The 25,399-nt window shown below is 42.1% G+C and overlaps 1 protein-coding gene across 3 annotated transcripts; it reads left to right on the top strand.

The window, feature by feature from the left end:
* The first annotated feature begins 27 nt into the window (after positions 1–27).
* pikfyve (phosphoinositide kinase, FYVE finger containing) lies at positions 28–24,938 on the top strand. 3 transcript variants are annotated; one of them, XM_063887334.1, is made up of 43 exons: positions 28–489; positions 3,246–3,445; positions 5,325–5,489; positions 6,981–7,090; positions 7,231–7,402; positions 7,669–7,876; positions 8,982–9,008; positions 9,313–9,402; positions 9,491–9,647; positions 10,247–10,404; positions 10,504–10,615; positions 10,725–10,872; positions 11,323–11,487; positions 11,767–11,829; positions 11,936–12,065; positions 12,759–12,939; positions 13,046–13,120; positions 13,238–13,345; positions 14,027–14,167; positions 14,241–14,367; positions 14,471–15,333; positions 16,612–17,019; positions 17,524–17,624; positions 17,714–17,785; positions 18,024–18,195; positions 18,338–18,516; positions 18,973–19,086; positions 19,192–19,300; positions 19,381–19,535; positions 19,713–19,809; positions 19,890–19,947; positions 20,025–20,153; positions 20,303–20,423; positions 20,866–20,961; positions 21,055–21,135; positions 21,378–21,472; positions 21,559–21,618; positions 22,285–22,461; positions 22,788–22,891; positions 22,977–23,105; positions 23,256–23,517; positions 23,614–23,688; positions 24,437–24,938. In XM_063887334.1, exons 2-43 carry the CDS (start codon positions 3,262–3,264, stop codon positions 24,550–24,552), a joined length of 6,294 nt encoding a protein of 2,097 aa, XP_063743404.1. In that variant the 5' UTR covers positions 28–489; positions 3,246–3,261; the 3' UTR covers positions 24,553–24,938. The 3 variants fall into 3 exon arrangements, with proteins under 3 accessions (XP_063743404.1, XP_063743402.1, XP_063743403.1); XM_063887332.1 differs by lacking the exon at positions 28–489 and adding an exon at positions 1,274–1,338; XM_063887333.1 differs by lacking the exons at positions 28–489; positions 8,982–9,008 and adding an exon at positions 1,274–1,338.
* The last annotated feature ends 461 nt before the right edge of the window (positions 24,939–25,399 follow it).

The following is a 25,399-nucleotide window of genomic DNA, read 5'->3' as shown; positions in this document are numbered from 1 at the left end:
AAATTAAAAATATAATAGAAATATCAAACAAATAATAAATATATATACTTTTTAAAAAATGTAATAATTAAAAAAATACATATTCTCAATGCAGTACTTTTATTTGTAATTGAGTATTTTTACACTTGTATTTCATTTTAATAAAACAAATACAGATGAATAATAACACTTTTACTTGAAATAGTGTATTTTATTCTCTGGAATCTGTACTTTTACTCAAGCAAAGAATGTGAATACTTTTTCCATCACTGTTACCTAAACTGAATTCATTTCTAATTCCCCTTACCCTAGAATTGAGCGCTTCAATCGATAATTCTGAGTGTGACCCGTTCTGCCTTTTCTGTTCATCACAACAGTTCCATTCAGTGTGCAGGCTTCGATTCGTCAGGGCTGTTTGTGGACGGAAGTCGGCTTTTTTTTTGTTTCTTTACAGATGTCTTCGCGGTCGGATTAATTCATACATTGATGTCAATATCATACAGTCCACAGGTAATTGACATGTTTTACTTTCACGACAGTTCAGCGTAATGTCATGCGTCAACTTGACCGATAAAGAGGTTTTTTTAGCTCAATCGGCTAGTTAGCATAGCAGGCTAATCTAAGCTAGTTTTGCTACAGCTGTTCTACTGTGCAAAAGCGGCTTGAATTATGTTAGTTAATATTCGGTATTTGATGTTGTTGGCACTTACTGCTAAATGCAATTGAACATTTTGTGTTTAAGCTTGCTTAGGTGGATTTCCCATCGTCAAATTAGTGTTTTTTATAAAGCTCTTATTGCAGTGTGTTTTTCAGTTCTTTAATTTTCATGAGCTTGTTTCTTTTGTCATTCATTTTCAAACTGGCTTAAGTGGTCTTAATCTTAAATAAGGACTCCTGTTATGATTGGTACCACCTTTAGCTCGCAAACCATACGTTTCTGCCCTGTGTACTTGCATGAATTGCTAAGCATGTTGTGTGTCAGTTAACCACTGGACTAGCAAACTTGGCAAACCCTTTAGTCATTGTTGGATTCTGAATAGAGACTGGACTCTCTGATTATTCTGCAAAATAAAAAACACGATGACACTCAAATCAAACAAAGTGTAAGGTGTCTGCAGACTATCAGCTCATCCGAGTGAAAGTGAATAGTATCCGGTATGAATGAAGACGGTGCCATAAGGGCTTGGTCCTTTTAGCCTGTCAAGTGACCAGCAACAGGACTCATGCTACGGGCCTGTTGTGGTCACATGATGAGGCGGAGAATGTGATGCTTCCACTTCTGCTTTTTTCTCTCCCACGTTTTAAATGATCTAAAATGGCATGCATCGCAAACTCAAAGTCTGTAGCTTTCTTCAAAGGGTGAGTCTGAGTGAGAATTGAATGGGTGTTTTTTTTACAAAGTTAGTAGCTAAATAAACAAGGAGTCTGCGGCTGTAGGGTGGAATGATCAGCTGACTGTTACTAATCAATCACAATCAGCTGTTCATATCATAGGTTCATGTGTCAAGCAGTGGAGGAGGAAACAGATGGAAAGATGGCTGGATAATTAGAGAGAGAGAGAGAGAGAGATACTTTATTGATCCCAAATTAGAGAAACTGCTTTGTTACAGCAGCAGTGTGTTCAGGCATTAAAATATTTCAAAGTTAGAATAAAATACTGTATTTCACACATCTTCTAATACCACTATACCTGCTGCATTAATGGTAAACACTCTTTGCGGTTGGAGCTGTTGTTATATTACAGTTAGTATGGTGGCGATCACATGAGTGAGATTATAGAGCTTAAATACCGTTCTCTTTAATTACTGCTGCTGTTTGTGATTGAGTTTCATACCGTTGCATTTCCTTTTAGCTCATTCTCATGTTTGACGTAGTGTTTTATTTCCTGTCAAATTCTGTTTTCAAATTCACATTGTTGTGGATGCAGTTTTGAAGGCAGCAGTAACAGAATGTTCATAAAACTACAATTCGGTTTAGTCTGTCTTACATTTAACATCCAATATCCGTTATAGGTTCACTAGATGTACCTGAAAGGTGGTCCCACTCTATAATTGCCTTTTAAACAATTACACAACCAGTCATTTTTGGAAGGTCCTTTATTAACTGCAGGAATTGATTAATGATTTGCTGGAAACAAACATCTAAAGCTGAAATCTGGTTTAGTTATAGTAACGGGTTTTTAGACGTTAAAGAATACCTGTGATATAAATGAAACATAAAAGAGCAGGTATGTGATCTCTGAACAGGGTGCCACATCGACTTACATCATAGCAAAAGAAAGAAATTGGAGAAGGGTGCACAGATGTTTTAAGCCGTAGGAGCGTTACAAATAAATGACATTACAAACATGCTGGACATATTTGCTGACAGCTTTGTAAGTCTTCAAGTCTGTGTGTTTTTAATCAGCCTTTATTTTTGAATTGTTTATTGAAGGCTCTATACATGTTTAGTTGTCTGATGTGATTTGTGTAGTAATATTCCATTCAGAGCTGTTCGATTAAGCATGTTAATGAATAATCTAGGTGAAAGAAAAACCATGGTGAATATTATTTCTGTTCTTCTGTGTGATTTAAGTACTCTCGTGTGTTTAAGAACTGTGGTGTAAAATGAAGACCATAGTGCCAGGGAAAGTGTATTTATATAGCACATACGAAGTGCTTTACAACAAATACAAAGAAAAACATTAAAAGCGACAGAAAAATGTCCTTAATAAAAACAAACAAACCAAAATAAATCAAGCTAAAATAGAATAAGGCGGGTATAAAATGAATAATAAAAGTGACAGTGCAGTGTAAGTTTTTGTTATTGGATTTATTCCACAGCCAAGCAAAATTATATATATAAAAAATCCATTTCCAAAAAAACCCTGTTTGTTAAAGGCACTGAAATGAGTGGTTTTGTAAAGAGTGATGTAAAAATGAAACCACAATCTTTAAATGGTATTCTTTGTAAACATTTCCCCTGAGTTTTTCTGGGAAATGTGATTCTGTTTGTGCTTCTTAATCAATTAAGAGGATGATACGGGTATAACGATATTTCTGATTGTATCATGACAGTCCATTGAGAGACGATAAATCAAATTGACTGATTCTACTCCTATCGGTCTCTGAATCCACAGACAGCAGAGTACTGTAGACGGAGACACATCCTGCATCATGATGTGAAGATGAAACACCATTTAATATTCCTTATGATGTAACCGTGTCACCCTGTAGTGAAACTGATCAGTGGCACATGCTGAAGATGTTTTCTGTTTGCCTCTCCAGCCGCAGCAGCAGTGAGATGGCTGCTGACGACAAGTCCTTGTCTTCCTCCTCTACGGACTGGAGCGCGGATCCGCCCATCATCTCGCCAACAAGCCCCTCCCACCTCACCCACTTCAAACCACTGACCCCGGAGCAGGACGACCCCCCACTCCGCTCGGCGTACAGCTCGTTTGTCAACCTGTTTCGCTTCAACAACAAAGGTCAGGCAGACACGCTCACAAGCAGGTTCATGAAGTTATGGATGAAGCTGCGTTATGTTTTCTGTTTCCCCAAAGAGTGTTTGTGAGAGTCGTAGACATGAACCTTAAAAACCAGTCCGACTTTTTTTTTAATATATATATATTTTTGGGGGGCTTTTTTGCCTTTAATCGGATACGACAGTGACAGGAAATTGGGAGAGAGAGTCGGGGTGGGATCCGGAAAGGACCACGGGTCGGGAATCGAACCCGGGTCGCCGGCATACAGTGCAGGTGCCCCAGCCAGTTACACCACGGCCGGGACCCAGTCCGACACGTTGGCAAAATCAAGATGAATGCACCTGCCGCCACAATCTGCGCCTCTGTAGTGTCAAAAAATATGTTTTTTAGTGCATAAAACTGGAGTTTGTCAAACCAATTATCATCCTCAGGAAGTGCAGCCGCTATAATTCAGGGGATGGGATCACCTAACTTTGGGCTACAACTTGGACCTATTTTTTTTGCCCCTATTTCTTTACATTTTGACAAATGAACACAGCAATTTCCTTTGTGTGATGTATTGATGAATGCTCATGTTCATTCAACAGATTATATTATGATATAAAAGGATTATTATTATTATTCTAACCGAGGCCTGGAGCTGAGTTATTGCAGCAGGAGTTAAATTGAAAGAAAAACAGGTGATTAGAAATCCTAAATCCTAAAAATATGATTTTCTTTTTAGTCTTTTTCATTTAAATTCAAAGTTTTGAGCCTTTTCTTAAACCTCTATTTTACAAACTGGCCCTGAAGTCTGGACATTTATGGGATGTTCAGAGCTTTGTTTGTCATGTTTGACTTCAGTTAGTAAGTCAGTACAGAGAGGTCATTTGTCATAAACTCCTTTCCTACACGTGGAAGTTGCTGGAGAAAGGGACCTTAAACTATTTCCTTTTCAAACTGAATTATGTAATGAGTCAAAGAGCATGAATTCTTATAAAACAGCACATGTATTTACTGACTCTTACAAACTCCAAATCCTTTAATTACTACAGAATGAAAAGCAGAGTACATTTATACCACAGCACCAAACACTGCAGCATGTGAGATCCTCTCCGGTAGTGTTTTGTCACTGCCTTACCCAGAGTCTCGTGAGGTCATGTGATCTGAACTGCGTTCCAGGAAACAGTGAGCCACATGACTCGTGTGTTTGAGTCCCACCTCTGCACACACACACCACACTCCTCCCCTCACTGTGGCAACACGAGGCTCACACAGACGCTTCTTACACATTATTTTTAGCAGTTATTAGAAATGAGATTACAAGCGCAGTTACTTCTATCTCACATCAAAAATAACTATTTTGACAATAAACTCATAGTTTAGGTACATTTTCCTGCTGAGATGGTAAAGAAAAACCTCTCAAATATAGAGATTTCACACTTTTCTCTTATTTTATTTCATTTTTAACTGAATAAATTAGAGTTGTAGTTGAAAAAAGGACATTTAATCAAAGATAGATAAGTGGTTATGTTGTGATAAGATTAATATTTCTCTCAGAAGGTTGACTTTCATCATTTCTAAAAATATATTCAAATATAATGAATGCTTGTGACATTAAACTGAAAATGTCCCCTTTTGTTGTGTGGATGTCCAATCAGTGTTGATGGTAAACATAGTTTTTCAAAGCTGTCATCTCCTCAGTACTCGCTATAATGAGGGTAAATCTGGGATCAGTGTTATGGGAGATTTTGCATCAACGTTCTCAAAGGTCAAAACTATCCGGAAAACAACAGAAAAAACGTACCTTTTTTTTAACCAAAATTTGCTGAGGCTTTTTGATGTGTTTTCTGCACTGTCTCTTACTGTGTGTGTGTGTGTGTGTGTGTGTGTGTGTGTGTAGAGGAGGGACGTCCTCCTTCATCGCTCTCAGAGAAGTCCGATGTGGCGTCGTCCCCCTCCCCTCAGTCGGAGAGGAGGAGCTGGTCCTCCAGTCCAACACACTCCCTCTACAACTCCATGACGCACCACAAGCCCGAACACCTCCGCCGCACCTCCACCACCTCCGGTAAAACACACACACACACACACACACACACACACACATACACACACACACACACACACACACACACACTCATGCAATACGTATTGATAGCATTGTTAGAGCTGTTTTCTAGGCTTCAACTGTTTTTTTACAACTTTTGCTGCAATTTATTCTTAATTTCTTGCAGCGTAAGTCGGCATAATGTATCATAGACATCAAGTCCCTCAATATCTTAAGTGTCATTAATCAATTACAGTCGTAAATTGAGTTTTTAAATCTGTAAAATGTTGCTGTTTATTTACTACAAGTGCTGTTTCTGTCACTGGCAATCAAACACAGCCATGAAGACTTTTCTACTGGAATTAAAAAGGAGGATTTACATTTTACAGGACACTTATTTGATTCCATCTGTCTTTACGATGCTATTCTTAAACTGTACTGTATGAAAACTAGTGATTTAGTGTCTGTTGCTTCACACACACATTGATTGCATTATCTGTACTTTGTAAATGGACTCAAAGCCTCTGTCTTGTAGTGAGTAAAGTCATCTAACACACTGATAACAACAGCTTCAACGGTGCTTCAAGGAACTGCAGTTAGCGTAAGACGTGAAGCGCTTGAATTTAGCTGAAGGAAAGTTGTTGAATGACAGTATTTATACATCCTGCTCTGTTAAAGAAAAGGTAACAGTGAGGCTGCAAAACTAATCAAAATGTTGATTCTATCTTAACATGGTCCAGTGTACACTCTTTGTTTGGTGCAAATCCTCCAAAAAATAGATCAATTTAAGGTGTTTTTCAGTGATAATGTGAATCCCTTTTCCAAGATGATCATTACCTTTTAAATTGCAAACCACCAAATCTTGCAGCCCGATAACAGACAAAATGTGCAATACATATTTGTCTTTTAGAGAAAACTGCAGCTAAAAAAGGAGCATTTAATCCTATGTTTTATGATGTTTGGGCTTGAGGAATATATTGTCTATATTGATTGAGTGAAAAGGCTGTAACGTGGTTCTCATGTCTTTTCTGATTACAGTGGATTGGCCAGGTGAGGGTCTTCTGCTCCGTGTGGTTTTTTACTAAAGATGCTTTGAGCTTTAACAACAGAGAGTGGCCTCAAACTGTTTCAGTGCATGCCAGTGCTTATTATTAGTCTTTGGTTTGCCTTAAAGTTTTCCATTCAGGTACTAATAACAATAATTGGAATGATGTGAATGACTTCCAAGCTAACATTTCTATCCAACATGTTTTTGTTTATTATTGCATCATGTGGTCTTTTATACACATTTGCAACTTTTTAAGCAAGTTATTCCTGAGGTGTGAGAGTGCATTGTCAAATGTTTGTCTCTTGGTAAATGCACTGCAATGACTAGGACTTGAATTATCACCTTGCATTCAATATATTTATAAAAGATGAAGGCATATTTCAATGCATCAGGACGGAGAAGTGTATTTTTCTTTTTAATTCTGGTGTTTATTTGTGCTCTTTGTGTTTGTGTCATGGTTTTAGATGGCAGCAGGAAATCAGACACGCCTCTGAGTAATCACGACCCCCGCACAGCCGTGCAGCTCCGCACTGCCCTGAAGAGGCTGAAGGAGATCATGGAGGGGAAGAGCCAGGTATCCACACCTGAACAAACACATCCTTTGCTTTACTTGTGCATCTGGACGTGTCTCAAACACATATATATAACCACTGGCTCAGCAGGAAACACTTTGAGTGTTAAAGCAGTGTGCTGTGGTGTTTGTGCCCCCCGCAGGACAGCGATCTGAAGCAGTACTGGATGCCGGACAGCCAGTGTAAAGAGTGCTACGACTGCAATGAGAAGTTCACGACCTTCCGGCGCCGACACCACTGCAGACTGTGCGGACAGATCTTCTGCAGCCGCTGCTGCAACCAGGAAATCCCCGGGAAGTTCATGGGCTACACGGGTAGGAGACATCAGAACCGTATTTTGAAAATACAAGCAGAATGATTAAAAGAATGATGTGCATTTCAAATTATCAAACTGGTGGTGTAATTATAAAAAACCTTCAACAAAACTTTGCAGTTTTTAATATTTGAAGTCCAGGATTGCGTATTGAAAGTCCTCTTGTGTTGTTTCAGAAACTGTGGGTCTATGTTTGTTCATATCCCATCCCCCAGAACTTCCCTTTCTGTGTTCATTCACTCTCTTTCTTCCTCCCTCTGACTCCAGGAGACCTGCGGGCGTGCACGTACTGCAGGAAGATCGCTCTCAGCTACGCTCACTCGGCCGACTCCGGCTCCATCGGAGAGGACCTGAGCGCCCTGTCTGACTCCCCCTGCTCTGTGTTGGTGCTGGAGCCCAGCGAGCCGCGCACGCCTGTGGGGGGGCGGAAATCCAGCAGGAACACCTTCCTGGAGGAGGACCTCACCTGGCAGAGGTACACACACACACACTGGGTGAAATGTGTGTCTAAAATCTCATATAATTCTACTTATTTATTCAGAAATAAGGCTGCATGATGCCTTCTGATTGAATGCCCGATGGGACGATGTCACAGTATCTCACATTAAGTTGATTGTAGTGAATATCGTCACATTAGTGAATTGTAAAAGCTGTCTAGCTTACTATCATAGTAGAGAATTAAAACATTGAATACATTCAGTAATTATCATGTGAATAGAGCAGACTAACACCATGTTGCTGGTTATTTTAAATCCTTTATTCATGCACACGGTGGCTTTATGTTTCTGAATGAAATGTGAACGATTCCAGTTTGTTTGAGTGCCATTTTAGGAGATTTCTGGATGATTGTAATGTGTGAAGATCTGGATAAAATCATGAATCGCAATTATTTCGACCAGGATAATCATGTCATAAGTCTTCATGTCATTCCTCCACCCATCATCTCTGTGTACCAACAACCAAGAAACCTGACTTTGTTTTGCACATCTTGTTTGCTATTCTACAGATTTTCATATTATGATTCTGCTCATGATAGAAACACACTGCCCTAGTTTTTCCTTCCTGCCTCACATCTGTTCTCGCTCTTTTTCTGCTGTGATTTTCTGCTGTTTAAAACGTGCGTGTGTGTGCTTGGTGTGTAACTGAACCCTGTGCATGGTCAAGACTTATGAAACATGGCATGTTAGATATGCTAACATTAAGAGGAATTAAATGCTGTTAAGTAGTGGCATAGGATGTTAAGGAAAGACATTAAGAAGACACAAGACGTGTGGAAAAACTGTCTGTAATTATTGAACAACTTCAAAGTAGAAAAGAGGAACCATCTACGAGGACACGTTAATAAAGCATGACGTTTTGGGCACTTTTTAACCCATAAATTGACCTTTTTTAAAGATGTAACTAACCATGCACACAGGTTGATTGTTGAATGATTGTTGAAGACTTTTTCTTGAAAGCGTCGTAAAATAACCGTGAACTTTGTAACCCCCTTGCAGTTTTTATCGCTGTGCTTCCTGCTTATTTTCTCTGTCAACCTGCCTCAAACACAATCTGTTTCCTCTCTCTTTCTCCTGGCATAGAAAAACTCCTATTGGGATGAGAAAGAAGTGAGTCTCGCTTGTTTGTTTTATTTATTTTTCTGTCTGAGCTTTAGCTGTCTGCAAGTAGACGCTTTCGAGCTCTATAGAAACATCTGCATGCTCAAAATCACAGATCAAACCGTTTAACTCATAACCAAGAGGAGGTGTGCAGACAACTACAGGATGAATATGATTAAAGGTGCTGTGTGTGTGTGTGTGTGTGTGTGTGTGTGTGTGTGTGTGTGTGTGTGTGTGTGTGTGTGTGTGTGTGTGTGTGTGTGTGTGTGTGTGTGTGTGTGTGTGTGTGTGTGTGTGTGTGTGTGTGCATCAGTATGATTCACCAGGAGCAGCAGAACAGCGGGCTGACTTCCAGACTCACAACGCTACAGGAAGACGTCGGAAAGTCACCCGCGAGGAAGAGGTACCGCCTTCCCTGGAACATATATTGTATTCCTGCTGGATTTAGGAACGTTTCTTTGAATGATCCCTGATGTTTGTGTCCTCCTCAGGTCCGCCAGCGTGACCAACCTGTCTCTGGACCGCTCCGGATCCTCCATCGTTCAGGCCTACGACAGCTCCGTCAGCCCCCCCTCCAGCAGAGCCATGTCCGGCACCAAGAGCGGCACCAAGCTGGACCACAGCGAGGAGGAGAGGAAGATCCTGCTGGTGCTTATTCTCACACTTTCAATACCTCGTTTAAAGAGTTGACTGATTCTTTCTCTGGCCCTTTGCTCTGTCTGTGCTTCTTATCCCAATCAGTTTCATCCGAGTCAGAAGCCTGTGAATCTCCGCTAACCCCTCCTGCCTGGACTCAAACACTATGCCTGTGAACTTGCTAAATTGAAGCATGCTGAACTTGTTGGCTAGTGTTGTTGAGGCGGTGAGGAGGGGCCAAATTTCAAAGCTATGTTTACGACAAAAAGGGACAAATCATAATTATTCAGCCTTTAAAAAGAGCAAAAGAATACGACCATTACACACCGAAGAGAGCAGGTTTGTTATGTCCCCGGCATTGAATTAATTGATCTAAAAAAGGCATTAAGTGCGTTTAAAACGTCTTATTTGGTCTTTTAAATTCTTAAAAATCTTAAGACAGAGGAGGTGGGGTATTGTGATCATGTTTTTGTTCAAAGTTGCATTTCAAAATCCTGCTAGAAATCTACAGAATTGACAAACCCTCAAACTTTGCTGTCCCAGTTCCACATTTGTGTGCAAAATCTCTTCATGCAACGTGATTTTTACATACTGCCGTTCTTGTTCTGCAGGACTCCTCGCAGCTGAAGGACTTGTGGAAGAAGATCTGCCACAACAACACGGGGATGGAGTTCCAGGACCACCGATACTGGCTGCGGACCTACCCCAACTGCATTGTGGGAAAAGAGCTGGTCAACTGGCTGCTGAGGAATGGCACCATCTCCACCAGGTCTGATCTCACTGGACAATCCTTTCTGTGTAAAAGCTGCTCCTGGTCTTGAGTTTTACTGTGAGCCCTCCCTCTCACCCTGGTGCTTCTGTGTTGCAGGGCACAAGCGATCGCAATAGGTCAGGCGTTAGTGGACGGCCGCTGGCTGGACTGCGTCACGCACAATGACCAGCTGTTCAGGGACGAGTACGCTCTCTACCGCCCCCTGCAGGTAAATCACTCATTCGATGCAATACTGCTACATCTCACAGGTTTACACTGATTGATTGAACAGCGTCCGACCAGTATCTTCACCCAGCGTCTCTTTGTCTGGTCTCCAGAGCACGGACTTCTCAGAAACGCCGTCTCCAGACAGCGACAGCGTGAACTCTGTGGAGGGACATTCAGAGCCGTCCTGGTTCAAGGACATCAAGTTTGACGACAGCGACACGGAGCAGCTCGCAGACGAGGCGGAGGACACCATGCCCAGTATGTATCGCATGTTGAATGCTTTAATAGACCTTTATTTTTACTCCTGCAGCTTTCATAGTTTATGTCATTGCTCTTGGAACCAGACGCATGTTTTAAGGAAGCTTAGTTTGCACTGTTGGTACACTTTGGGATCTGGGTTTCTTTTGATGACATTTCTGATCTTTTTCAGAATTTATACCAACCAACAAATACATTATTGGAGAGAACAATCAGTATATTATTCCATAATGAACATAATCATTAGCATAATAGTCCAAAACAGCTCCATTTCAACCTAAATCAACAGTACACCTGCTTGCAATTACAGCTTTCTGTTTGAAATGACAGTGTGGCTTAAGTATTTGAATCAAAGCAGAATCCAGAATATACCACAGTTTGTTAGTATTTGTAAACTTCCTCCATCACTGTGTGTTTCTGTGAATCCCTGAGCTTCCCCTCTGTCCACAGACTCAGCGAGCCCCAGCAAGAGAACATCAGTCAGCAGTTTCCAGTCAGCGGTGGACAGCGACTCGGCGTCTTCCATCAACCTGAACATGGAGCAGAACAACGTCAACTTCCACATCAAGAAGCAGGCCAAATACCCACACGTGCCTCCTGCCTCTGAGCAGAAAGGTAAATAAATAATATTGCACGATGTAGTTGCTGTGGAATAAAGACACTCTCAGGATTTTGATTGGTTCCCTGTTTCACTTCTCAATTCGGTTTACCACAGAAACTTCTCTACTTCCAGCATTTTGAAGTTTTTTCTTTTATATTCTGTACTTTTCTTGTTCAAATTCTTTACTTTATTTAGTTGTTTAAGCATCCAAACTACAGAAAGTGATCATTAAATCTGTAAAACCACCAAACACTCAAAGGTATGACTTCTAAGTCCTGTGTCTCTTCTTCCAGCTGAGTACCTCCTGCCTGAGGACGGAGGACAGAATATCGTCATAAGTGATGCCTTTATCAAGGGTAGGAACTCTGCCGCACATCCTTTGTCGGTTTAATCAGATAATATATTACATTTCCTAACTGGTGACACAAAGCTTCTACTCCCTCTGACATTGTATCCCCGCAGAGTCTCTGTTTAACCGTCGGGTGGAGGAGAAGGCCAAGGAGATGCTGTTCACTCCGCTGGGCTGGCACCACAGCTCTCTGGATCAGATGAGGGAGGAGAACGGAGAGAAGAAGGCCATGGAGAGGCTGCTGTGAGTCGGGATAGAAACCCTGTCTGTGTCCTGAGTGTTTATACATCACAGCAGCAGTCCACTGAGGCTGGAAGGAGAGGATTTATTCAATTTAATCTTATTTCAAACTTAATCATAGTAAGGAAATCAGACAAAACAAGACCTTTGAAATAATCTAAACAGTCTTTTACACAAAAATAATCAAGTTATAAAATAGATAAAGTAAAAATATGATAATTGATCCTCCGAAGCTGGTAGTGATTTTATTTTTGAAATATCTTGATTCATAAAAAGTCTAAAAAATCCAATAAAAATCTAGTGTGAAATATATTTAGGGAGGTGTTTCTACATCAGCACTTTGTTCTATGCCATTAAACAATGCATATATAGAAATATATATATTATTTATCTATAATTTAACTTAAAAAAACACTGCACTTATTTTTCTGGTATTTAATTTGAGTAAAAATAGTCTTAACTGAATTTATATGGACTATATATATATATATCTATTCATTAAGTTACCAGAAAACGTGTAAATCTAGTTTTGTTTTATTTATATCTGCACTATTGATAATGTGGTCTACACAGAGAAAATAACAAACAGGAAGTAGTAATAGTAGCTTTTGAAATCTAATTTGATCAGACATGACATTTCAAAACGAGTGATTTAATATTATCCTCTCACCTCATCCTCCACCTCTCTTTGTCCAGCTCTGCTAACCACAGCCACATGATGGCGCTGCTGCAGCAGCTGCTCTACAGCGAGTCTCTGTCTCTGTCCTGGCGGGACATCATCGTCCCCGTCGTCCGGCAGGTGGTGCAGACGGTTCGGCCCGACGTCCGCAACTGTGACGACGACATGGACATCCGCCAGCTCGTCCACATCAAGAAGGTCAGACTGCTTTTATACGTCACGCTTTGGACATCACATGCACTCAATTAACGGCTGATAAGTCTGTGTGCTTTGATTTTACTACTGAATCTCCTTGTTTCTTCAGATTCCAGGAGGCAAGAAGTTTGATTCCACGGTGGTAAACGGCTTTGTTTGCACCAAGAACATCGCCCATAAGAAGGTAGAGTCAAGTCCTCCTCTTTCACCTTCTTTGTCCCTTTGAAACCAGCAGTAATGTCTGGAAAATGTTGTTGTAAGTGTTGATATTTAACCTGATTGTTGTCTGACCTGTGCTCAGATGAACCCCTACATCAAGAACCCCAAAATCCTGCTGCTGAAATGCTCCATCGAGTATCTGTACAGAGAGGAGAGCAAGTTCTCCTGCATCGACCCCATCGTGCTGCAGGTCAGTCAGTGCCTCTATCTACAGATTTAAGGTACCTCCTTTTGTTGGTTTTTACTCAGTTTACATTTACTGAATGAGAGACGCAACTCAAGATGCATTTCTGGAAATATTCAGTTACTGTTTACCCCATAAAATCTGATAAAATAATGAGCTTCAGAACCAGAAAACGTTCTTTATCCTTGTTAAGAGTAAAAGTAAAAATATAATAAAAACATAAAGATACTTATCTATATATATATGAGAAGTTAAAGTGGAAAAAAGGTAATAAATCAAATAGAATCAATAAGAAAAGTAGCCTGGATATTAAAGTAAACACAGTGGTTTAATATCTTACCATCTAATTATTGTATTGCCTCAGACCAACCCTTCTGAAGCATCCGTTTACACTGATTAAAAACAGAGAACATGTGTAAAATCTTTCTTCTTTATTTAGTAATAATGTAAAACAAGAGTGGGACTGGAAAACAAAAAATGAAAACATGTGATAGAGCAGAAGAAAGCACAATGACTCAGTTCAGAAAAACCAAATCAAACCAAAACAGAAAAGGAGAAGAACAGGCGAAATGACTTCCCCAAACGGGTACCTAGATTTGTTGTTTTTGTTTATAACTACAGATTTCACAACCAATTTGCTTCGGTTTTCCAAAACAAACTAAACATTTCTCTCCGTCTGTCCCTCAGGAACGAGAGTTTTTGAAGAACTACGTGCAGCGCATCGTGGACGTCCGTCCCACGCTGGTGCTGGTGGAGAAGACGGTGTCTCGGATAGCTCAGGACATGCTGCTGGAGCACGGCATCACGCTGGTCATCAACGTCAAACCGGTCAGTGTAGTGTCAGCGATATATAATTGGTACTTTGAAGCCGTCTTATTTTTACCCATTTTTCTGAATTCAGCAAGTCCTGGACCGGGTGAGCCGCATGACGCAGGGAGACCTGGTGATGTCCATGGACCAGCTGCTCACCAAACCTCGCCTGGGGACCTGCCACAAGTTCTACATGCAGCCCTTTACCCTGGCCAACAGTAAGAAACTCCTCCTCTCTTAAAGAATACTTTTACGTCGTGTTTATTCGTGAGGATGGTTCTCAGACGAGAGTAAATCATGATGGTTTCCCCGTCCCTGCAGATGAGGCGAAGACTCTGATGTTCTTCGAGGGCTGCCCCCCTCACCTCGGCTGCTCCATCAAGCTGCGCGGCGCGTCCGAGTACGAGCTGGCCCGGGTGAAGGAGATCATCATGCTCATGGTCTGCGTGGCCTACCACTCCCAGCTGGAGATCTCTTTCCTCATGGACGAGTTCGCCATGCCGCCCAGCCTGGCTCAGAGCACCTCGTTCCCCTGCCTGCTGGAGGGCACCTCTGCAGAGGAGGAGGAGGAGGAGGAGGAGGAGGAGGATGGAGAAAGCAGAATGACAGATATGAAGGGAGAGAGCCAGGAGAAAACTGAAGACTCTGCACAACTTGAAGAGGGAGGGTCTGAGTCCTTATCCAAGAATGGAGATGTAGACACTCTCCAGGTGAAACAGACCTCCCCTCCTTCAGTCCAGGAAGAGGACTCTGGAGGTGCAGAGAAACTGACCTCCTCTCCGCTTTCCAGTCACTTCGCCCCGATTCTACCGTTCTCTCTGCCGTTCCTCATCGAGGAGGATCCGGAGACGAGCTCGGACACTCTCATCATGCAGCCGGAGGGGGAGACGATGGAGGAGGGGAGCTTAATGAAGGGGGAGTCACAGGATATGGAGGAAATGGACAGTTCGGAGACCACCACTACACCCAGGTTGTTCCGGGACCCCCTGCAGGACGACACGGGGATGTTTGTCGCCGAGCAGGTGGCGTCGACTGATGACCGTCTGAAGTCCATCTCTGCTGTCTTCAAGCAGGAGCTGAAAGACATCATCCTGTGCATCTCCCCCTTCATCACCTTTAAAGAGCCCTTCCTGCTGATGCCTGCAGGGATGCACTGCCCCAGCAGGGACTACTTCCCCGAGCAGGTACCTCTAGTTGTTGGTTTATATTTACCGAATGAGCGACGCAACCTGGGATGCATTTCTGGAAATATTCAGTTACTGCTTATCCTGTAAAATCTGATAAAATAATGACCTTCAGAATCAGAAACCCTTCTTTATCCTTGTTAAGAGTAAAAGTAAAATTAAAATAAGTAAATAAAGATATTTATATATATATGAGAATTAAAGTAGAAAAGAAAGCAAATAAAATATTAATAACATTCAATAAATAAGAAAAATTAAGAACGTTTAAAGAGAATGTAGAATAAAAATATAAGATAAAATCAGTTAAAATAAATATAGTTATATAAACATAAGAAGTTTAGGATAAATACAAATGTATTCAAACAAAGGAAGATAAATAAAAATGTGCACATGGGAATTAAAATCAATGGAGTAGTGTAATCTAATTATATTATTGCCTCAGACCAAAACTCCAGAAGCTAAAATGAGTTGGTTTACACTGATTAGAAAACAGAGAAAAAGTACATTCATTCTTTATTGTGTGGTAATCGAACACTAAAAATGACAGCATAAGAAAGCAAGATTTCTAAGTTCAGAAAAACAAAAGAAAACAGAAAACAGAAAACAGAAATGTGTAAAAACTGTTTTTATTGTGTGTGAGTTTGGACGAGCTTTGTGTGCGAAAGATACAGAGAGTCCAAAGAAAAGTAAAGGACATTGTTTTCAGGAACTTTGGAATAGAATGAAAATAAAGGCTGAAATCTGCAGTTTTTTTGGCTTTTTAGCTTCAAAAATTAACATTTCAAAATAAAAGGATTTTATTTATATATATGATTTATTTGTGGAAAGCATACAAACATAGACCCTCTCATGTACGACTCATTAAAGGAGTGAAAGAGACCATTCTACCAGGGTCAACAATACCAAAAAACAAACAGACAAAAAAAAGACCTGAACAACAAAAAACAAAATTTAAATTATTATTATTATTATTAATAATAATAATCATTATTATTATTATTATTATTATTATTATTATTATTATTAATAATAATAATAATAATAAATAATAATAATTATTATTATTATTAATAATAATAATAATAATAATAATTATTATTATTATTAATAATAATAATTATTATTATTATTAATAATAATAATAATAATAATAATAATAATATTATTATTATTATTATTATTATTATTATTAATAATGTGGATATGTTTCTGGCATTTATTTAGACTGAAGTTAGTTATTGTCTCATGCTCCTGTGTGTTGCCCCCCCCCCCCTCCAGGTCTTCCTTTCCCCTCTCCTCAACAAGGACTTCAAGGAGCTGGACGGGCGCCGGAAGCGGCAGCTCCTCAAAGACTCCGCCCCCTCCTCTCTGGTCAACGGACAGACGAACGGCGCCCCCCCGCCGAAGCAGCCCGTGGACGTCCTGCCGTCCCACAGCCTCACCAGCACCCGCATCATCGAGCAGCTGAGCGGCAGCCAGGATCTGGCCAAGATGCTGGCGGACTACCGAGCCAAGGGGGGGCGAATCCGACAGAGGGAAGCCCCCGACCCCTTCAGCAGCGCCGGCCTCCCAGCTCCCGTCAGCGCCCCGACTCGGACTGCCGAGGCGGCGGGGAAAACCCTCCTGAAGACCGACAGCGAGGAGGAGAAGACGGGGAAACTGAACGACGTGAACTGGGCCCCCAAGGTGAGCACTGGGGAGACTTTGAGTCAATATAAACACAAACAGAATGTGTGATTCTCTCTTTTAGGGGAAACATATTTACAGTCATTGCTAGTAATCTGCTTCACCAGTCGTAGGTGAGTGTAAAACCTCTCAGTAATGGGTCTTACTTTACCTGGAAATAAAATGCAGAGCTCACAACTAACACTGGACTGCATTTCAATAAAAAAGTACTTAATACTTTCAGTCATTCATCAGCCAAAAACGACATGATTTTATGCCGTTTTATTGGACAAACAAGAAGAAGACACTTGGACAGGATTTCTGTTCACTATTTCCTTATATTTAGAAAAGAATAACAATAATGAAAACAACTGTTCATGAAAATTCAAATAAAACAATCTAAATTCAAAAGGTAAAGCAAGGTACATCATTTCCATTTTCCAGCTTCACTCCTGCTGAATATTTACAGGTCTTTGTGGTTATTTTATATAACTTTTAACCCGTTTATGTCTCTGTTGTCCTCAGCTGGACTGTCTGAACCCCGTCAACCATCAGCGGCTGTGTGTTCTCTTCAGCAGCTCGTCAGCGCAGTCCAACAACGCGCCCAACCCCTGCGTCAGCCCCTGGTAAACCTGTCCGTCCGGAGTTCACTATTTCAATCATTTCACGCTTTGTTTTGTTTTGAATTTGCACTCATTGCTTTTGTTGTCAACAGGATCGTCACGATGGAGTTCTACGGCAAGAATGACCTCTCTCTCGGCGTGTTTTTGGAGCGATACTGTTTCAGGTAAGGCAAAAATCACCTTTAAATAAAATTACAAAGCTTCAATGAAAGATTTGTAATCAGAGAGAAACTCAGGGACTAAATCGGAGCTTTGGGGCTAATTTTTTAATCCTAAATGGCTTGTATACATTTCTGTAACTTGCAAATATGTAGCTTTGTCAACCGTTAGTTCGGTTTAATTCAAGTAAGCCTTACATTTAGTGTAATTAATCTCGTTGTGTGTGTGTGTGTTTTGCTCCAGGCCGTCATACCAGTGCCCCAGCATGTACTGCGAGACTCCCATGGTGCACCACATCCGGCGCTTCGTGCACGGCAGCGGCTGTGTGCAGATCGTGCTGAAGGAGCTGGACTCTCCGGTGCCGGGTTATCAGCACACCATCCTCAACTACTCCTGGTGCCGCATCTGCAAACAGGTCAGTAACAACCTAAAGTACCCGGCAGAAGAGATGTTGGAGAACGGGTTAAGAAAGACTAAATAAAAACAGAATGTGAAACTGAAACCAGTCCCAGGTGAGACTTCCCTCTCGTGACTCTCCATCTCTGCCTCTCTTCCAGGTGACTCCCGTGGTGCCGCTGTCCAACGACTCGTGGTCGATGTCCTTCGCTAAATACCTGGAGCTGCGTTTCTACGGGCACCAGTACACCAGGAGGGCCAACGCTGAGCCCTGCGGACACTCCATGCACAAAGACTACCACCAGTACTTCTCCTACAACCAGATGGTGGCCTCCTTCAGGTGGGTCCGCTGTACTTCAACCACCATTCATACTATGTGTTGGATTTCTGTGTGAGATTTTTTTAGGAGCGTCACATCCAGTGGTGGAAAGTAACTCTTTATTTATTGACATACTTCTCCCCTATATTTAAGGGACATTTTTGTTCTTTTTACTTAAAGGCAAGGCAGGTTTACGGCAGTTCAAGGTTATAATAAATGTCTGGATACTTTTTTAACCACTAGTAACTTAAGGTAAGTACTTTATTGATCCCCATTTGGGAATTGTTTGCGTTGCAGCAGCACAAAAAGAAAAGGCATTGTACATCTGAATAGAAATAAAATAGCATTTAAAAAAAAGTGGAAAATATTCATGTTGGAATAAAAATGTACAGTAAACTAAATCTAAAGTAGGATATTATATATACATCAAGTGTGTAAGGACTGATGGAGCACCTGTTTACTGCTTCTCTCTCTCAGCTACACTTCTGTCCGGCTGCTGGAGATTTGTCTTCCTCGTCCCAAGATCTTCATCAGGAACCTGGGACCCTCGAAAGCCAGCATGCAGCAGGACCTGAAGGACTTCTCTCTAAAGTAAACAGCTCTTCACTTCATTATGATTTAGTTAAAATACATTTCCTTTAACCCTGATGTGTGTCTTGACCATGACATCCACTGTTTCCCTCTGGTTTTCCTCAGAGTGACTCAGGTGTATCTGGCCATAGACGACCGCCTCACCTCCCTGAAGACCGACACCTTCAGTAAGACGCGAGAGGAGAAGATGGAGGACCTGTTCGCTCAGAAAGACGTAGGTTTTTCCCTCCTGTGTGTCTCACTTCTGGGTTCAGTGGTTGTTTTAGACTCATGGTGGTGTTCCTGTGTGTGTAGATGGAGGAGGCGGAGCTGCGCAGCTGCATCGAGAAGCTCCAGGCTCGGCTGCAGGCCTGCTGGGTGGACTCTCCTCAGCAGGTGCAGGCGGTGCTGGAGTCTCTGGTGATGAAGAAACAGAGTCTGTGTGAGATGCTGCAGTCCTGGAACAGCAGGTGAGAGTCCATGGAGACCCCTTTTTATATGTTTTGATGGATATAATGGTGTATATTGATATAAAAGCACAAAGTACCAAAGAATGAGGGACTGCTATTTTTATATATTAAAAGGAGCTTCCAGGCTCCTTATCTCCTCTTGTCCTCACTTTGTCGCCTCTCCTCTCCTCTCTGCAGACTGCAGGACTTGTTCCAGCAGGAGAAAGGCAGGAAGCGTCTCTCCGTGCCCCCCAGCCCCGGCAGGCACAGACAGACCACCACAGACGAGAGCAAGGTCTGTACCTTTTTCCCCAAATAAGCAATATTCCTCCTCAGCAGTTTGCATGGCTAAAGTCATTCTCATGTGTTCTACAGAGCGCACTGGAGTCCTCCCCCCGTAACCCCTCACCTGTGGTCCAGAACGGAGACAAAGGTGAGTTGTCTGTCTCGTATTTATGTCACCTAATGAAGGATTGAAGGTGACTCTGACTGGTGTGTGTTCCCTGACAGAGGACCGTCACCTCTGCACGCTGCCCTCCACCTCCTCCTCCCTGCTGCCGTCGCCAGGAGACTCCTCGTCTGAGCCCTTCACACCTGGACCCTCCTTCACCGAGCAGGACTCTCTGAGCCTCCCAGAGGGTAACCACACACACACACACACACACACACAGACACACACACACACACACACACACACACACACACAGACACACACACACACACACACACACATAAATGATCCCTTGTAGCTTACAGTATGTGTTTACATTCTCTCTCATTGTGTCCAGATGTGTTTGACGGACACCTGCTGGGCTCCACTGACAGTCAGGTGAAGGAGAAATCCACCATGAAGGCCATCCTCGCCAACTTCCTGCCCGGCAACAGCTACAACCCCATCCCCTTCCCGTTGTAAGTGACGCCTTTTTCTGAGTGCTGAGCAAATGAGTGAAGACACTCAAACAGACGTTGAACGCTCGGTATATTTCACTTGTTTGTTGTCGGGTTTTGCAAAAGCATACATTTGTTACTCCCTCGTATAGGAAGTAGGAAAGCAAAGATTCCCCCTAACAAGATAAGATATTGCTAAACTGTCCATTTAATGTTTGATCAGATGTGTTGAGAGTGTATTGAGAAATTCAAACATGAATACTACAGGAGTCTTTCAGCGTCTTTTGGTCTGAATGAGTATTACAACAACAACTATTGTAGTCCCATATTCCTGTTTTTATCTCCTGATGTGTAGGTATCAGCACCTATAACTCCAGCATCACAAATATGTTGCCAATGAGTGATCTGTAAAGACAGTTTCCTCATGCTTTAACGTTTGTTGATGTGTGCTCTGTGTCCACAGCGACCCGGACAAACACTACCTGATGTACGAACACGAGCGAGTCCCCATCGCCGTCTGCGAGAGAGAGCCCAGCTCCATCATCGCCTTCGCTCTCAGGTGACGAGCGCCTCCTTTCTGAGTCTTACCTCGGCTTTAAGAAGGTCTGATTTATTGTAAAACGTGGTTTGTGTGTCATGTGTGGCTCTCCAGCTGTAAGGAGTATAAGACAGCGCTGGATGATCTGTCTAAGGCGTCTAACACGGGCGGGGACGAGACTCCACAGAGCACCAGGTACAGAGGAGCCATGTGGAAGTCCCTCAGGAAGCAGGGGTGGAAAGTTACTAAGCATCATTGTTATAGTATAATATTAGGATGTATAATATACTACAGATATATTAGAGGTTGTTTCATTTGGATGGTTGGTGATTTTTAGTCAAAACTCCAGTAGATCATTCATTCAAACCTGGTCAAACCAAACAGAGAAACAACTCGTGTTTAAAATGCAGGAAGAGCTCATAATCTTTTCTCCTCAGCGCCGGAGACAGTCGGGCTAAGAGCAGCCCAGCGAGGCCCAGCGAGTCGGCCTCGTCGCAGCAGAGCCGCAGCAGCATGGACACTGACCCCCTCAGTGAGTGATCACTACATTAATAATAATAACCCACTAAGACTTTTAAAACACTCACCATGCTCCACTTTTAAATGTGTTTTGTGCAGAGGATGCAGACTTGGCAGACAAACAGAAGAAACAAACCATGAATCCACACGTCGAGCTACGTGAGTATTTCTACTATCACCTCTTTCATCCTCACGAGGCGGCGAAGGAGGACGTTTTCTGCTCTGGAATTACTCCTAACAACCTATAAATATACCGTAATAATTCCTGCATTGACGTTAAGTGTGTTAGTATCATGCAGCAGATGCACTGGAATGATTTGAAGTGTCCCCTGGGACTTTTATAATATTGATCTTAATGTAAAAGCAGGATTTTAATGATTAATTATGGAAGAATCTGCTCACTAATTGATTGTATTTTAGGGTTTTTAAACATTTACAAAATAATCAGAAATGCTGTCACAATTTAACCAGCCCCACATTTACAATATGGCATCATAATCTCAAAAGAAATAAACAAATTCTTGCTCCGTTTCTGAGAAAAAGCAGGAAATGACCAGAATTGATTTAAATCCCATTAAAATAAAATGTCATTTCCATTCAGTGGAGAGGAGAGTACAGTTTTCCCTCTAAGCTGCAGATTTAGCATATGTGCATGCCAATAAAACTCAGTAACGTAAAGGAATCTCAAATTTGTACTTAGTTAAATGTCCTTAGTCCTCAGAGGTTCGCTGACCTGTTGAAGTCCTCGGTTGTGAATGGATCTCTATGTCTGATCTCTTCTCGTCTCGTCACACATTAACCTTTTTCTGTTGTGGGATTCTGCAGAATTCTCCGATGCCAACGCCAAGTTCTACTGCCGGATCTACTACGCCGAGGAGTTCCACCAGATGCGAGAGGAGATCATGGAGAGCTCGGAGGAGGACTTCGTCCGCTCGCTGTCGCACTGCGTCAACTGGCAGGCTCGGGGGGGGAAGTCTGGAGCCGTGTTCTACGCCACAGAAGGTTAAAGATAAATCTCACAGATAAAATCACTGGCAAATAATGGGTTTCTGACGGGGTTTATGCATCATTCTTTGGATTGAAATACAAGATGTGTTGATAAGGGAGGTTTATTGTTGGTTAAGGTATTTTTATGGGATTTGATTATGAAGAGAAGCGCATATTGGAAACAGATTTGTCCTTTCTGAACAAAAAGAAGAGGACATTGTCACGTTTCTGAAAAGAAGACTTGATTCTCTAATAAAGCTGTCATTCTTTAATTCTTATCACTAACCCAAAGTGTTAGTCAGTCCTTCAATCCGGATCCTCTCCTCTCTCCCTCCCCTCAGACGACCGGTTCATCCTGAAGCAGATGCCCCGGCTGGAGGTGCAGTCCTTCCTGGACTTTGCTCCGAACTACTTCACCTACATCACCGGAGCCGTGCAGCAGAAGGTACGCAGCACAGAGCAATCTATATTTATATCTGGGGTTTAGTGGCTGAGTTGAAGTGAATAACAAACCCTTCTCCATACCTCAGAGGCCGACGGCGCTGGCCAAGATCCTGGGCGTCTACAGGATCGGCTACAAGAACTCCCAGAACAACACGGAGAAGAAGCTGGACCTGCTGGTGATGGAGAACCTGTTCTACGGACGCAAGATGGCTCAGGTAAAGTGCTCGTTGTGCAGTGAAATGTTCTCTGTTTGACTGTAATATATGTAGTCTCTATATGAAATCACCATGTGTGTGTGGCTCTCCAGAGCTGAAATGAACCCACCCTCCTGCACCGTCCCTGATGTGTGTCCCCTCCCTCTGCAGGTGTTCGACCTGAAAGGCTCTCTGAGGAACCGCAACGTGAAGACGGACTCGGGGAAGGAGAGCTGCGAGGTGGTCCTGCTGGACGAGAACCTCCTGAAGCTGATCCACGACAACCCGCTGTACATCCGCTCGCACTGCAAGGCCATCCTGCGGGCCGCCATCCACAGCGATGCCTACTTCCTGTCCAGCCACCTCATCATCGACTACTCGCTGCTGGTCGGCCGCGACGACGCCACCGATCAGCTGGTGGTCGGGATCATAGGTGAGGGGAGGAGGGGGAGATAACCTTCAGGTGTTAGTGTAAATATTTTAGTGTTTTAAAGTATGTTTATGGTTGTCCTTCTGCTCTCCCCTGCAGATTACATCCGGACCTTCACCTGGGACAAGAGGCTGGAGATGGTCGTCAAATCCACGGGAATCCTTGGGGGTCAAGGTGGGTTTTATTTTGGCGGGGCTGTGCTCCACATCCTGTTTCAAGGCTCGTTTTTAACACTCTCATTAAATCCCATTTTATGAATCAACTTCTTACATTTTGCGATTCAATATTAAAGTGAAGCCTTATCAATTTGGGATAGTTAATGCTTATATATTTAAGAGTTTGAAAAATGAAGAAATTGAAATACTACATGATGAAATACTCTGTTTGTTGCATGATGAACACATGTGGATCTCTACAAATGAGAAAACAATACGCAGAAATATGCATTTGAAGTAAGAAATAGGCAGTTACAAAATCTCACAGATTTATTTGTATTTTTAGTGTAGTGACTGAACTGGTTGCTGTTTCTCACAAACACATGTATACTTTTACTTATGAATGGCATTAAAGTATAAACAAAGCCTGCTGATGAGGTGGAGGGTTGGGAACAAAGGGCATGTTTTTGAGTAAAATAGGAGAAAAGGTTTGTTGTTTATTCTGTCTAAAGACTTTACATTTAAACCTCTGGGCTTTGAGTGTTTTTGATGATTGGTTTACAGATGTTATGGGTCATACATTACTTTTAGGATGAAGTGTATCTTCTATATCTTCGTTCTTTTACTTTCAACTGAAGCTTTGAAGTAGAAGATGCATCTGTTTTGATTGAATAAGATATCTGCTGAATTTGTACGTTGAAGATATTGTACTTGGTGTCTTGAATGTTGTTTCCTGTCTCTACCGTCGCTGTGTCTTTGTCTCTCAGGGAAGATGCCCACTGTGGTTTCTCCAGAGCTGTACAGAGCCCGGTTCTGCGAGGCCATGGATAAATACTTCCTGATGGTACCGGACCACTGGACCGGTCTGGGCATCAACTGCTGAGCGGAGCGTGTGCAGAAACACAGAATCCAACAGGAAGTCCCTCGCCCTCGGGGTCCAACTCAAGCACACTGGACTGTAAATGTTCCCCCTGTATATAACGCAGCACCGCATCATTCCACATGAAGAGGATTTTTACCACGTCAGTATTACAGATTATAATTTATCCCCTGTGATCGTAGTTTTATTGGTGCCATGAGTCCACGCTGTTTCAAGAGGACCCGCTGAACACGTCCAGGATCATAGTTTGGTTAATGAACTCATTAGTGTAATTTAAAGTTTGTAAATGTACAGAGAGTATGGAGCTATTAAAAGATTATCAACACTGATTTGTTGAAGCTGTGGGTGATTTTTACATTTACAATAAAGCTGTTATTGTTCACACTGAATGATTGTTGTTTACAGCTTCTCAAGTCTGTATTAGAATGAGAATCCGAGGATGAAAGCCTCTTTATTTTGTCACACAGCCCAGCTTTTAACCCATCTTAGTACTGGGAGCAGTGGGCAGCTATTGTCTCCGGTGCCTTGCACAACGACACACTCCAGGAGGTGAACTGGGACCTCTCACCAGTCCACACTCCATATTTTAGGTCTGCTCGGGGACTTGAACCGTCTACGATTCCCTGTCCAAGCCCCTACTGACTGAACTTACAGATCTTAATTGCCTTAGCATTTTTTTTATAATTTTGGTCAAAGAAACGCAAAATAATGGAGAGATTAATCCCCCCAAAAAGTTTTATGCAGCCCAAATAAAAGTCCATAAATCTACATAATGGAAATATTTAGAATTATATTTAAGGATATATGAATGTTTTTATAAACGCATTGAATGGTTTCTAAATCCCCAAGA

Source organism: Eleginops maclovinus, chromosome 7, assembly GCF_036324505.1.
Source record: "Eleginops maclovinus isolate JMC-PN-2008 ecotype Puerto Natales chromosome 7, JC_Emac_rtc_rv5, whole genome shotgun sequence".
In the NCBI taxonomy this organism is placed as follows: Eukaryota; Metazoa; Chordata; class Actinopteri; order Perciformes; family Eleginopidae; genus Eleginops; species Eleginops maclovinus.
Note: the sequence above shows the minus strand (reverse complement) of the source record. Positions and strands in the feature narration are given on the sequence as shown.